Here is a 16025-nt window from a genome sequence, read left to right as displayed (position 1 = left end):
ATCCTCCAGAGCTGCACTCACTATTCTGCTGTTACATCATGTCTCATCCTCCAGAGCTGCACTCACTATTCTGCTGTTACATCATGTCTCATCCTCCAGAGCTGCACTCACTATTCTGCTGTTACATCATATCTCATCCTCCAGAGCTGCACTCAATATTCTGCTGTCAAATCATGTCTTATCCGCCAGAGCTGCACTCACTATTCTGCTGTTACATCCTGTCTCATCCTCCAGAGCTGCACTCACTATTCTGCTGTTACATCCTGTCTCATCCTCCAGAGATGCACTGACTATTCTGCTGTTACATCATGTCTCATCCTCCAGAGCTGCACTCAATATTCTGCTGTTACATCATGTCTCCTCCGCCAGAGCTGCACTCACTATTCTGCTGTTACATTATATCCCCCAACTTCTTTTATTAGAAAAATGTAACATGTAAGAAATCTTGTCCTACTATAACAGGATTCCAAATTCTAAAATAATTGACTTCATAGTAAAGAAATAATTCCAGGCACCCGTTCAGCCCAGCTTTTTTTTTTATTCCTTATTACTATATTTGTTTCTGTTTACCAAACCCCAGAACCCTATTACTACTCCTCCTCCTACCACCACTCCTCCTCCTACTATTACTCCTCCTCCTCCCACTATTATTCCTCCTACTACTACTATTACTCCTCCTCCGCCCACTACTACTACTATTACTCCTCTTCCTCCTACCACCACTACTCCTATTACTCCTAATACTACTCCTCCTACCACTAATACTATTACTCCTACTACTCATCCTACCACCACCACCACTCCTACTATTACTCCTCCTCCCACTATTATTCCTCCTACTACTACTATTACTCCTCCTCCGCCCACTACTACTACTATTACTCCTCTTCCTCCTACCACCACTCCTCCTACTACTATTACTCCTCCTCCTCCCACTATTATTCCTCCTACTACTACTATTACTTCTCCTCCGTCCACTACTACTACTATTACTCCTCCTCCGCCCACTACTACTACTATTACTCCTCCTCCGCCCACTACTACTACTATTACTCCTCTTCCTCCTACCACCACTACTACTATTACTCCTAATACTACTCCTCCTACCACTAATACTATTACTCCTCCTCCTACCACTATTACTATTACTCCTACTACTCATCCTACCACCACCTCCACTCCTACTACTATTACAACTCCTACTACTCTTCCTACTACTATTATTCCTCCTCCTTCTACTACTATTACTCATCCTCCTCCTACCACTACTCCTACTATTACTCCTCCTCCTCCTACCACTACTCCTACTATTACTCCTCCTCCTCCTACCACTACTCCTACTATTACTCCTCCTCCTCCTACCACTACTCCTACTATTACTCCTCCTCCTCCTCCTACCACTACTCCTACTATTACTCCTCCTCCTCCTACCACTACTCCTACTATTACTCCTCCTCCTCTTACCACTACTCCTACTATTACTCCTCCTCCTCCTACCACTACCCCTACTATTACTCCTCCTCCTCCTACCACTACTCCTCCTCCTACCACTACTCCTACTATTACTCCTCCTCCTCCTACCACTACTCCTACTATTACTCCTCCTCCTACCACTACTCCTACTATTACTCCTCCTCCTACCACTACTCCTACTATTACTCCTCCTCCTCTTACCACTACTCCTACTATTACTCCTCCTCCTCCTCCTCCCACTACTCCTCCTCCTACCACTACTCCTACTATTACTCCTCCTCCTCCTACCACTACTCCTACTATTACTCCTCCTACCACTAATACTATTACTCCTCCTCCTCCCACTACTCATAATACTACTCCTCCTACCACTAATACTATTACTCCTTCTCCACCTACCACTACTCATAATACTCCTCCTCCTCCTCCTCCTACCACTAATACTATTACTCCTACTACTCATCCTACCACCCCCATCACTACTACTCCTCCTCCTATTACTACTACTACTATTCTTCCTACTACTATTATTCCTCCTCCTTCTTCTACTATTACTCCTCCTATTACTACTACTACTACTACTCTTCCTACTACTATTACTCCTCCTCCTATTACTACTACTCCTACTACTATTACTCCTCCTCCTACTACTATTACTACTCCTCCTATTACTACTATTACTACTACTCTTCCTACTACTATTACTCCTCCTCCTCCTATTACTACTACTCTTCCTACTACTATTATTCCTCCTCCTCCTCCTACTACTATTACTCCTCCTACTCCTACAACTTGTGATACACTGACTCACACACAGTGTATTCTACCACTCTTAGGGCGGCTTCTGATTCCTCCAGACTCATCCTAACTCCTACCAATTGTCCACAACTAACCAAGAGGTGGACACATTACAGAGGGCTCACAGGACAAGCCTGGCAAACACCAGACTAACCTCAAAAGAGCAGCCAGCCCAACCGTTCACCAGCCACTTTACAAAAGTATCTGGTAGGCCATATCTTAGAGGAACAGACCAGAGGTACTCATGCTTCACCTGATCAGATAATGTAGCCTGACCCGGGGACAGCACGTGACCCGCTCTACTCCGCTCCAATGCAATTTGCACTACAGTTGGTAAAAGCCTTGGATTCTGTTACGAGACGAGAAGGCAGCTGACGGTACGTGTGTGTGACAGTATTATATGAATGGCAGGGACCAGGAAAACGCCCGGGCCCAGACTAAATGTCATTTGTCCTGATATTTTGTAGGGACATCCGTCACTTCCGTAAACTTGCCTGACCATGTGATGATACCATAGCAGAAAGTGAACTCTGGTGGGAAAATGCCACCACACAGTCTCATCCTTCACCAGCTTGAGTTATGACCAGAAGACCTTGAGAAACAAAGCTCATGCTGAATTTTGAGGTGACATCAGGGGTGGATCAGGGCAAAGAGGTCACGTTCCCTGAATCCCCTCTAGAAGAGAAGCTCCACCACCTTCCCTCTCTGTGGTCTCGCATCACTGACTCCATACCAGACAGGTCATACTTTACTGCACTTGTTTAGGGACAGACCAGACTATCTCCCCATTTTACTCTCGGAAAGCCCCCAGCCTATGTCTTTTTGCCCAGAAAGACTGGTCAACCTCCCCCCTACTTGGAGCTTTCTGTCCCTCAATGCCTCCAGGTGGTGTCCTTGTTAGTTACCTTCCCAGGGTTTGAAGATGGGGACCCCCTGGGGCGGTGGCAGCCAGCTTCTTCTCAGGCCCCACAGTTTCACATGCCGGCTCCTGGAGGAACCCTTCTGCACAGATGGACCTTTCTTACTACGCGTCTTAAGGCCCTATTCCATGGAACGGTTATTGGCCGTATGCGGCCAATAATCGTCCTGTGGAAAAGAAGGCAACGATCAGCCGACATCGTTCATGTTGGCTGATCGTTGTGTCGTTTGACTTTCAAACATGTTGAAAGACAAACGACTTATACAGCAACGATCTGCCATCGCTTTGTGGAATAGGAGCGGTGACGACAGCAGACCGCTGCTGTATGCTATGGGCTGCCCAGACAATCTAGCGATCACCCGGGCAGCCCCCCCCCCCCCCCCCCCCCCCGCACCTCCCTCCCATACCCACCTGCTCGCTGCTGTGTGGAATAGCAGCGAGAGCTAATATCGCTCGTTTGCTCCTCTAGTCGGTCCGTGGAATAGGGCCTTTACTTGCATCACTGCAGACCCTGCCAGATCTCACATGCCGCAGAAACAACTGGCCTCCTATTGCAGTATTCTCCTCCGACCTGAGAGCTAACAGGAAGTCAGTCGTACAGCTCTGGATGTATCCCACTTCTACTGAGCGCCACAGACACCATGCAGCTGGGGATTAATTCTAGTTATAGGAAAGTATACGCCCGGCCCCGGCATTATGGAGGCATTGACTGGCACGGGTAAGCATGGCTCGCAGCGTCTCCGGGGGGAGGGTGGGATGCTCGCTTATAATCACTGTTGGTGAAGGTGGTAATCTGTGTGTGAGGGAGAGACACAAATAGCCGGGGCTGTGGTGGCTCAGTCACACTGTGCTCATCGCTGACTAACAAGCTGTCACATCGGCGATGCTGCGGGGGGCGCTGGGGCCAGAACATTGTGCGGCGGCGGCAGCTGCTGGGACCTATTTATAGCCGCCTAATGTGGGGGCCATTCTGTAATATATACAAAACAACTCAGGAAAACTGTCTGAACATATATAACTTATCCTTCTGGTAAAGGAGCCTCGATAGAAGCTTCTGGAAGGACTGGTGATCGCCATGGCAATGGATGTCATGTGGACTTCACCTGTCACCGGTCCAGTGCCTCTGAATGACATCATCAGATGACCCGTCAGTCTCCAAGCCACTCAATGATATCATCAGATGATGCGTCAGTCACCGCTCCTCTACATGACATCATCAGATGACGTGTCAGTCACCAGTCCACTCAATTACATCATCAGATGACCCGTCAGTCACCAGTCCACTCAATGACATCAGATGACCCGTCAGTCACCAGTGCCTCTCAATTACATCATCAGATGACCCGTCAGTCACCAGTCCACTCAATGACATCAGATGACGCGTCAGTCACAGGTCTACTCAATGACATCATCAGGCGACCAGTCAGTCACCAGTGCCTCTCAGTGACCTAATCAGATGACCCGTCAGTCACAGGTCTACTCAATGACATCATCAGATGACCCGTCAGTCACCAGTGCCTCTTAATGACATCAGATGACCCATCAGTCACCAGTGCCTCTCAATGACATCATCAGATGACCCGTCAGTCACCAGTGCCTCTCAATGACATCATCAGATTACCCAGCAGTCACCAGTGCCTCTCAATGACATCATCAGATTACCCAGCAGTCACCAGTGCCTCTCAATGACATCATCAGATGACGCGTCAGTCACCAGTGCCTCTCAATGACATAATCAGATGACGCATGAGTCACAAGTCCACTCAATGACATCATCAGATGACGCGCCAGTCACTAGTGCCTCTCAATGACATCATTAGATGACCCGTCAGTCACCAGTGCCTCTTAATGACATCAGATGACCCGTCAGTCACCAGTGCCTCTCAATTACATCATCAGATGACCCGTCAGTCACCAGTGCCTCTCAATGACATCATCAGATGACCCGTCAGTCACCAGTGCCTCTCAATGACATCATCAGATGACGCGTCAGTCACCAGTGCCTCTCAATGACATCATCAGGTGACCAGTCAGTCACCCTTTCCACTAACTCTCTTCTATGACTACCCGACTTTTGGCTTTACATACTGTTTCCCCCTTGCATGCACATGGTATCTGCCAAGATCTGCCTGGTGCCAGCGGCTGCCACGTTACATCTTGACTGGTCAGGCACATGGTATATACACCATCCAGATAGTACCATACACTGGCCAGACACACAGTGCCCAGATAGTACCATACACTGACCACACAATGAAGGGTTAACAGATCCTGACCGTGGGCTGGGGGGGTAATACTTTTCTCTTCCTCTGTAATATCCGATTTGGAAAATGTTATATAAATATCAGCTATAAAATTATTTTATTGCAGAAGGAATCAGATTCTGATGGAATCCACATTCCCGAACAAGCCTGGTCCCGGCTGGTCCAGGCACAGGACAGTGCGCCCCCTGGTGCTTGTAATAGGAAGGCGTGTGAGGTTTGTAGTTGCAGAACTACATGTCCCAGCAGATCCAGTCGGAGGGATCCCACTATACGAGTGATATTACGGACCGGTGGATGACACATACAGAACTGTAGAAAAAGTGATGAATCTCAATGTTTCGGCCTTAGGGCTTGCTTCGGCAAAGTGTCACAATGGAAGCGATGTAGAGGAGTCCATTGTCCGTGGAGCCATGTTGTATTACAGCGTATGATGCGGACGCAGTGACCTCACCACAGCACAGCCCCTGTCTGGATGCCTGGGACTCCCCGTTGCGTATATGCCACATCCATCCATTTTATGGTCCTCACAGCCATTTGCACGGTGAATTCTCCTCACATCCCTTCACTTCTCTGTATTTTACAAGTCAGGAAACCAGATCCGAGAAGAGCTCAGTGTAACAGCTGTGCGGAGCCGCTCCGAGGGGGGAACGTGTCCTGTCAGACGTGAGGCCCAAGGAGGCCGCTGAGAATGTGCAGACCCCACAGCTGCTCCACAGACCCCCGATGACAGACGTCGACCCAGAGAGTTCACAGGAAGGCTGGGAGGCTCAGGCCGAAACTGTGAGGCCAAGACTGGCCGAGGGGATCACATTGAATGGCGGGGTCGGAGAAAGGTCTGGCCGTAAAGACCCTAAAATACTGAGGGGGGTGATCCCAGAAATCCAGATCACCTAGAAAACGACATACGTGACATCATCTCACAACATCCAATCCCAGTTGTCTCTGATCCTAATAAGAACATCTTCACAATTTTTTCGTTTTTGCGCCGGGCAGTCTCCCATCTCCTGTTACTCTTCAGCTTGTGCTGTGTACCTGGGACGGGGACCTCGGTCGTCCCAGGAGATAGGAGATAAAGGTGACAGGATGCTCACTACAATCGCCCATAGAAGTCAATGAGTCCCCTTCAGGCTTAGGTTTCCTATGTTCATGTAACGGCTTTAAAAACAATGGTGAATGGTAATTTACTCCGCCCCCTCTACTCCCCCCTTTCTGCTACTCACCAATAGGGGAGGGTTTGCAGGTCCGTCCCCCCCCTCATTCTAGTTCTATTGAGGTTCCGGCCTTTACTTTGATCAGCTGTCCTTTGCTTTGACCTTCAATTGATGCAACAAACTTTTTGTCTCTGTTCTGCCCTATGCCCTTTTCTTGCTGCCACTTCATATTGGACGAAGATTTTTGGTTTCAGCTTGAGTTCTAGGACTGAAAAGCATTTTAGGTCCCTTGAGGATGGATCTATGACCTGTCTTGTCTCGACACCGCAGCATTTATGTTCCACAACCTTTCTAGCTCTTTATCCATGTTCAGGTCTTGCCCACGTCTCCATGAACATGGTCTACAATGCCGATGTAAGGTGGTTATTCCCTAGGAGAGCCATGTGGAGGTGATGGCATATGTCCCAATACAGAGGGTACTGGTCTATGCATGACCTAGATCTGCATCATCTATATACTGCATGTAGTCAGACAATAGGGATAAAGGTTATAACACAGTCGTAGCCATTTCTGGCTGAGGTTATGAAGTGGCTGCGGGTAAGATGCCTCCATTCATCCATAATCCATGAAGAATTCCACTCTCCTGTAACTGTATCATGATCCTTGCTGGTCGGGAGCCAGGAAGGGAGTTGGTGGCACAATGGAGGGTAATGTGCCCTGGAGAAGCCGCATCTCACATGTGTGACTCGCAGGATCTGTTACCTACTTGGAACCGCAGTAAAGGATTTGTGGGTAATGGAGTTTGCCAGCTGGACAGGGAAGGATTACAGGATTTTTCTTCCTCTCTCATCCCCTCCAACCTTAAAAGAGCAAAACCCAGAGGACGAGCAGGGTGTTTGGAGGCTGCACACAAATCCCTGCCTCTAGTCACGTCTAATATAGTATGGACAGGGCCTTTACCGCCACCCAGAGCACGAATCATGTCTACTGTAGTATGGATAGGTCCTTCACGCCACCTAGTACTTGAGTCATGTCCTTTGTAGTATGGACAGGGCCTTCACAGCTAGTCAGGGCTTAAGTCACATCTACTGTAGTATGGACAGGGCCTTCACAGCTAACCAGGGCTTCAGTTACATCTACTGTAGTATGGACAGGGCCTTCACAGCTAGCCTGGGCTTAAGTCACATCTACTGTAGTATGGACAGAGCCTTCACAGCTAGCCAGGGCTTCAGTTACATCTACTGTAGTATGGACAGGGCCTTCACAGCTAGCCTGGGCTTAAGTTACATCTACTGTAGTATGGACAGGGCCTTCACAGCTAGTCAGGGCTTCAGTTACATCTACTGTAGTATGGACAGGGCCTTCACAGCTAACCAGGGCTTCAGTTACATCTACTGTAGTATGGACAGGGCCTTCACAGCTAGTCAGGGCTTCAGTTACATCTACTGTAGTATGGACAGGGCCTTCACAGCTAACCAGGGCTTCAGTTACATCTACTGTAGTATGGACAGGGCCTTCACAGCTAGCCTGGGCTTAAGTCACATCTACTGTAGTATGGACAGGGCCTTCACAGCTAGCCAGGGCTTAAGTCACATCTACTGTAGTATGGACAGGGCCTTCACAGCTAGCCTGGGCTTAAGTCACATCTACTGTAGTATGGACAGGGCCTTCACAGCTAGTCAGGGCTTAAGTTACATCTACTGTAGTATGGACAGGGCCTTCACAGCTAGCCTGGGCTTAAGTCACATCTACTGTAGTATGGACAGGGCCTTCACAGCTAGTCAGGGCTTCAGTTACATCTATATCTAGTATGGATGGGGCTTTCACCGCTTCCCAAGGCCCAAGTCATGTCTACTGTAGTATGCAAGGGGCCTTCACTACCACCCAGGGCTTGAGTCAAATCTACTGTAGTATGGATGGGGCTTTCACATCCACCTAAGGCACAAGTCACGTCTACTGTAGTGTGATCAGGGCCTTCACAGCTAGTCAGGGCTTCAGTTACATCTACTGTAGTGTGATCAGGGCCTTCACAGCTAGTCAGGGCTTCAGTTACATCTACAGTGTTATTTCCGCTCTCCAGACGCTTCCTTAGAGTTTCACTGTTTATCACCGGAGGCTCCACAAGTCCATGTCAAGACCTTAGCAGCAGGTGCTGAAAGGGGTCAACAAGCACCAGGTCACAGACAGTAACTATTTGTGCACTGTAACTGCCAGACACCTTAATTTCTATTGATAACATGAAGCTATAGACCAGGAAACTTTTGCAGGGCTGGATCTGGTTCAGCTGGGGATGATACTGGACATGGCAGGAAAGAGCTGTGTCCGTCATTGTCCCATCACAAAGCTGCAGATGAGGCTGCTATAGCAGAGCAGGACGAGAAGAGATGAAGCAGCCACAAAAAAATTCCAGGTAGCTGAAAAGGTGACAATCCTGCATATATTATCGGCCCATTCTGGGATATTCATCTCTTGTTCTAATTTCTGCAAATGTTAATTTAGTCTCTGTAACTGTGCTGGGTGGGTGGGCTCTCACTGGCGGGATACAGAGAGGGGGCCTTCATCATCACTGTGTGTCACGTCTGAGCTAATGAGATGTCTCCTCCTTTATAGTATGCTCTCTCTGTAACTGTGCTGGGTGGGTGGGCTCTCACTGGCGGGATACAGAGAGGGGGCCTTCATCATCACTGTGTGTCACGTCTGAGCTAATGAGATGTCTCCTCCTTTATAGTATGCTCTCTCTGTAACTGTGCTGGGTGGGTTTGCTCTCACTGGCGGGATACAGAGAGGGGGCCTTCATCATCACTGTGTGTCACGTCTGAGCTAATGAGATGTCTTCTCCTCCTCCTCCTCCCCCCCTATCACAGGATACATGTCACTGAGAGAAGCTGCCACTCTGCGTCATCTGCTGACTGCCCGACTCAGTCATTTATGGTCTCTGTATCTGTGCTGAGTTGGTGGGCTCTCACTGGTAATATAAGTGACTGTCCTCTACACTTCAAGTTAATCAGATGTCTCTTTATGCCCCCCTTTCACTCTTGCAGCATAGATGTAACGGAGATGCTGCAGCTCCACCTCCCTCTCTTCTACTCTAGATGTTCATCCGCTGTCTCTTTTGTTGTTCTGAGTGGGCAGACTCTCCCTACAATCAGGGGTCTCCTCCTCCTCCCTTCAATCAGGGGTCTCCTCCTCCTCCCTTCAGTCCGGGGTCTCCTCCTCCTCCCTTATGCTGCAGCTCCATCTATTCTATTGACCGTTTATTCTAAAAGGAGTTTTGGTGGCTGAGGTTTAGGGGCAGGGATCCTGTAAACAAGGAGGAGAGAAGCGGACACTTAAACACTGCACAAAAACGCTGGAAATTTTTGTTTGGTCACATGACAATACTTTATTTGGCAGATGACATGGCTTCCGGGTTAACTTCCTGAACAAATATACAGCCAAGACACAACATGGCAGGACACAGACCTGGTGCCAGGCAGCCCACAGCTGGCATCCGACATTCACCGGGAATGGCTGTATCAGCTGGTGGGGCACAACAGGAAATCCCTGCCCAAACCTGATAAAGACGCGAGCGGTGCCACAATCGCTGGGAGTCACATGAAAACAGGTCACAGACAACTGTCCCTCCAATGATGCTAGACGGTATAGAGCAACTTCCTGCCTACCATACTGAGGGTGGAGCTTTCTCTAGTGCCCGCCCCTGCGGAGTCATGAACTTTATATGAGACAACAGGGAGGTGACAACCCATATGAGCTCATTTCTGTAGAGATCTCACTTTTCGTCCCCATTCATTTTAATGCTTTGGCACTGACACTGGATGGAGATGCCCTTTAAATGATGATGAATGCCACTGGCATATATCAGGGCTACTTTCCCGTTCGTGGTCAGGCTGCAGGAGCTTCCTCTGCTTGCTGTCAATGACTGTGGAATATCTGTAGGGTCCCAGTCCTGCTCCCAGGACTGAAGGGTTGTTACAGTGTATCAGCTTAGAATCCAGCTCATATAGGTTTTCCTGCACTGATTCACAGTAACAAACCCTCAGCTCTGACATTCCCGTTCATTTACAGCCAGCACATGTCTTGTAAGCAGGGAATGATGTAAGTGGCGGTACAGGACTGACACGGCCGCTATGTGTAGGTTTCCTGGGGAGAACGATTATTATTACTGCAGAGAAATTCTGTGGGAAAGTGTAGAAGAGGTCTGAGTGCAGGAGGGCACGGTGCCAGGACACCAGACACGCTGGCACAGGAGACGGCCATATTCACAGGGGGGTAGGGTTACGGCACAGGGTGCAGCACAGATCCAGCATGTGTAAGAGAAGCTGCTATGACATCACAATGAGACGCGCTCTGCAGCTGTGAGACAGCATGGGAAACGGGAAACGCTCGGGGGGGGGGGGGGGGGGGGGTGACCTACAGCTCCAGTATAAGAGCCCACAGTACAGGTCAGCCCTCCACGTCACACAAGAGAACCTTATCAATCTCTATAGAATGACATCACCAGCTAGACTGCCAGTGACATCGTCAGTCAGATACAAGACAGCCAGTGACATCGTCAGCCAGATACAAGACTGCCAGTGACATCATCGGCCAGATACAAGACTGCCAGTGACATCGTCAGTCAGATACAAGACAGCCAGTGACATCATCAGCCAGATACAAGACTGCCAGTGACATCATCGGCCAGATACAAGACTGCCAGTGACATCATCAGCCAGATACAAGACAGCCAGTGACATCATCAGCAAGATACAAGACTGCCAGTGACATCATCGGCCAGATACAAGACTGCCAGTGACATCATCAGCCAGATACAAGACAGCCAGTGACATCATCAGCCAGATACAAGACTGCCAGTGACATCATCGGACAGATACAAGACTGCCAGTGACATCATCAGCCAGATACAAGACAGCCAGTGACATCATCAGCCAGATACAAGACTGCCAGTGACATCATCGGCCAGATACAAGACTGCCAGTGACATCATCAGCCAGATACAAGACAGCCAGTGACATCATCAGCCAGATACAAGACTGCCAGTGACATCATCGGCCAGATACAAGACTGCCAGTGACATCTGCCAGTGACATCATCAGCCAGATACAAGACTGCCAGTGACATCATCAGCTATGTACAAGACTGCCAGTGACATCATCAGCTATGTACAAGACTGCCAGTGACATCATCAGCTATGTACAAGACAGCCAGTGACATCATCAGCCAGATACAAGACAGCCAGTGACATCATCGGCCAGATACAAGACTGCCAGTGACATCTGCCAGTGACATCATCAGCCAGATACAAGACTGCCAGTGACATCAACAGCTATGTACAAGACTGCCAGTGACATCATCAGCTATGTACAAGACTGCCAGTGACATCAACTAGGTACCAGACAGCCAGTGACATCATCAGCTATGTACAAGACAGCCAGTGACATCAACTAGGTATCAGACTGCCAGTGACATCATCAGCTAAGTACCAGACTGCCAGTGACATCATCAGCTAAGTACCAGACTGCCAGTGACATCATCAGCTAAGTACCAGACTGCCAGTGACATCATCAGCTATGTACAAGACTGCCAGTGACATCATCAGCTGTACTCCATGCTATTATCTGATGATGTCACATGGTCACTTTGATGACATCACTGAATCACATGACTGCTAAAATTCTGACACTACTTTTTAGTAAGTTGTGCAGAAGTCTTCACCATTAGTTCAGACACAATCACAGATCATGTGATGCGCTGATGTCACCAGTGTGCCTGCTACTTCATAATGACATCATTAGATGTGTCACCTGGCTGCTACTTCATATTGACAGTGCGGTGACATCACAACACGTCATGTGACTGCTACTTTATAACAATATCATAGGAAGCATCACTAGTGGTGACATCACAATATATAATGTGCGCCTCTGCTTCAAGATGACATCATAACATGTTCTACAACTGTGGTGACATCACATCATGTGACCGCTACTTCCTGAGTCCATGACAGATTTGCCGCCACACTGCTACCTTGTGGTGACATTGGCACTGCCCCCAGATGACATCACTACACACAGCTGTGAGTCACCGGAGGATGATGGGAGTTGTAATCAAGAGCGGATGCAGAGAGACAGACAGACACGTTTATTATTTGTAAACATTGGAAATGTACCGCGTGTGTGGAACCTACACGCCACATAACATCACAGGACATGGATCCTCCCGTGTGTGTGGAGCCTACACGCCACATAACATCACAGGACATGGATCCTCCCGTGTGTGTGAAGCGTAAACGCCACATAACATCACAGGACATGGATCCTCCTGCGTGTGTGGAGCGTACACGCCACAGGACATGGATCCTCTTGCGTGTGTGTGGAGCCTACACGCCACATAACATCACAGGATATGGATCCTCTTGCGTGTGTGTGGAGCGTAAATGCCACAGGACATGGATCCTCCTGCGTGTGTGGAGCGTACATGCCACAGGACATGGATCCTCCCGTGTGCGTTTGGAGCATACACGACACAGAACATGGATCCTCCCGTGTGAGTTTGGAGCGTACACGACACAGGACATGGATCCTCCTGCGTATGTGTGGAGCGCACACGCTACAGGACATGGATCTTCCCGCGTGTGGAACGTACACGCCACATGACATCACATGACACAGATCCTCCCATGTGTGCTCAGTCTATATGAAGAACACATGATGGCGGGGGGAGGGGGGTCAGTCACAGTGTCTCAGCCTCTTCACCCGCACCGCCTCCAGCGTGATGTACATTGCCCAGTAACACGTATGTTACATCCAGAGCATGCAGTCACAGGGCTCCCCTGGCCCGTCACCTCTCTGCTGGATTCATAAAGTACATGGATATCGGGGGCGCTGTGTGCCTGGAACAGGGAGAGAGCTGCAGTTACTGCACCGTCCATGGGGGGAGCCGCCGGCCGAGAGGACAAGACACTTACTTATCATCTCACTCTGCGGACACAGTCACCTAGCCTGCAAGACAAAACGGGAGATCACATGACTAAAAGGAGGCGGCTGCACACAAAGGCAAGGAAAGGAGGCGGCTGCACACAAAGGCAAGGAGAGGAGGCGGCTGCACACAAAGGGGAGGAGAGGAGGCGGCTGCACACAAAGGGGAGGAGAGGAGGCGGCTGCACATACAGGAGAGGAGGGAAGGCGGCTGTACATACAGGAGGGGAGAGGAGGCGGCTGCACATACAGGAGAGGAGGCGGCTGCACATACAGGATGGGAGAGGAGGCGGCTGCACATAGAGGAGAGGAGGCGGCTGCACATAGAGGAGGGGAGAGGAGGCGGCTGCACATACAGGATGGGAGAGGAGGCGGCTGCACACAAAGGCAAGGAAAGGAGGCGGCTGCACACAAAGGCAAGGAGAGGAGGCGGCTGCACACAAAGGGGAGGAGAGGAGGCGGCTGCACATACAGGAGAGGAGGCGGCTGCACATACAGGAGAGGAGGCGGCTGCACATACAGGATGGGAGAGGAGGCGGCTGCACATACAGGAGAGGAGGCGGCTGCACATACAGGATGGGAGAGGAGGCGGCTGCACATAGAGGAGAGGAGGCGGCTGCACATAGAGGGGGGAGAGGAGGCGGCTGCACATACAGGAGAGGAGGCGGCTGCACATACAGGGGGGAGAGTTGGCGGCTGCACATACAGGAGAAGAGAGGAGATGGCTGCACATACAGGAGAGGAGGCGGCTGCACATAGAGGAGGGGAGAGGAGGCGGCGGCACATGTAGCATGGACTGTCATGGACTATGACCCTATCTCCCATAGTTACCTCTGTCCTTCCCATTTTCTATCTTCTCTTCATCATCGGCTCCCTCTTCAGCTGTAAGGGAGGAGGAACAGACATAATATCATAGTTAATAAGGTTGAAAAAAGACAAGAATCCATCAAGTTCAACCCTACCCCTTGGTCTCCGGCATCCGTCACCTGCATCTGTTGTGTCAAGTGTCTACATATACTCGCCTGTACTGTCTGTCTGGCAACCCTTGCCATCTGGTCCACCAGTGTCCAGTCTCATCTCAAGAGGCAGGGACCTGGCATATCTTCCTGGAAAGTCTCTATCTACCATCAGGATTTTTTTTGTGAAGCTTAGACAATGCCGTTAGGGATAGACAGGCACGTGACACAGTGGGATGCTTTGCTTACACAGTGGAGGCAAGGAAAATGTGGTCCGAAATTGTCCAGAGAAATCGACAAATGCCAATGCCTAGGTCATGCAGGAAAGGTTCTCCTGGACAAGTGGAATTCCCCTCTGGAGTCGTCCTTGACCATTACAAACTTCGTGTAGAAAACAGTATTTTATAGCCCGCCCTTTTTGGACACTTCTCGCTGCAAGACCTAGTCATACAGCACCATCTACCGGAGACTAGGTTAGAGAGGCCACTGAGTGTCATTTTTGTCAATGGTTCACGCCACCGAGCCACTGAAGATACGAAATAGGGCTCTGCACTGCAAGGAGATCATCTTTCTGCATTAATCGTCACGGTGGATCCCATTATTCTGAGATTGCCTGGTAATCAACTGGCAGCCTGGAGACATCTTGCAGTGGGGTCTATCCTGACAGTCTTCTTGCGTCACCACAGTGCATTACCTCCAGTTTTGGAGGGTCTACAAGGGGCCTACAACTTGATCTGGATTTGACAAGGGGACAGCATCGCTCTTGTCTCCAGTTTGGGTGCAACTCAATTTCATTAAAGTTAATGGAGCTTAACTGCAAACCGCACCTGACCTGGAGAGGTGCTGTCTATGGAAGTAAGGGGCCATGTTTTTTCTAACACTGGATAACACCAGAAACACCTGCATTAAGAGTACCTAGTAACGCCTTTTGGTCTTTTTAACGCACCAGACGTCTTCTTAGAGTTTGTGAACAACATCTAACGGGACCTGCTTTATACCTGTGTTGCAGTCTGGCTTGATAAAAACGAAAAGTGCAACAGCAACCTACAGGTGCAAGGGATTACCGTACATACTCCCCCCGGCATACACACAATAAAAACCTTCTCTTTAAATATTAAAAATAAGGATCTTAGAAAACCATTTGATCAGAGTGTCAGCAGGTTACAGAGTGTCCCCCCCCCATGTCACCAGGTTACAGAGTGTCCCCCCCCATGTCAAAAGGTTACAGAGTGTCCCCCCCCATGTCACCAGGTTACAGAGTGTCCCCCCCCCATGTCACCAGGTTACATAGTGTCCCACCCCCATGTCAAAAGGTTACAGAGTGTCCCCCCCCATGTCACCAGGTTACAGAGTGTCCCCCCCCATGTCACCAGGTTACAGAGTGTCCCCCCCATGTCACCAGGTTACAGAGTGTCCCCCCCCCATGTCACCAGGTTACAGAGTGTCCCCCCCCCCCCCCCGTGTCACCAGGTTACAGTGTCCCCAGA

The 16025-nt window shown here is 49.6% G+C and overlaps 1 protein-coding gene across 9 annotated transcripts in view; it reads right to left on the bottom strand.

Annotated features, from left to right (window-relative positions):
• The window catches only part of DTNB (dystrobrevin beta), a 136792-nt gene that overhangs the window by 23898 nt on the left and 96869 nt on the right, over positions 1-16025 (bottom strand). For 7 of the 9 annotated variants that reach the window (XM_069973226.1, XM_069973234.1, XM_069973231.1 and 4 more), the window contains 3 exons: positions 14414-14464; positions 13573-13606; positions 11001-13497 (listed from right to left, as the gene is read on the bottom strand). In XM_069973226.1, the coding sequence (XP_069829327.1) occupies positions 13602-13606; positions 14414-14464 (56 nt within the window). In that variant the 3' untranslated portion in view covers positions 11001-13497; positions 13573-13601. Of the gene's footprint in view, positions 1-11000; positions 13498-13571; positions 13607-14413; positions 14465-16025 lie in introns of those variants that run through there. The other 2 variants (XM_069973230.1, XM_069973227.1) reach the window with 2 other exon arrangements.

Source organism: Dendropsophus ebraccatus, chromosome 6, assembly GCF_027789765.1.
Source record: "Dendropsophus ebraccatus isolate aDenEbr1 chromosome 6, aDenEbr1.pat, whole genome shotgun sequence".
NCBI lineage: Eukaryota > Metazoa > Chordata > Amphibia > Anura > Hylidae > Dendropsophus > Dendropsophus ebraccatus.
Note: the sequence above shows the minus strand (reverse complement) of the source record. Positions and strands in the feature narration are given on the sequence as shown.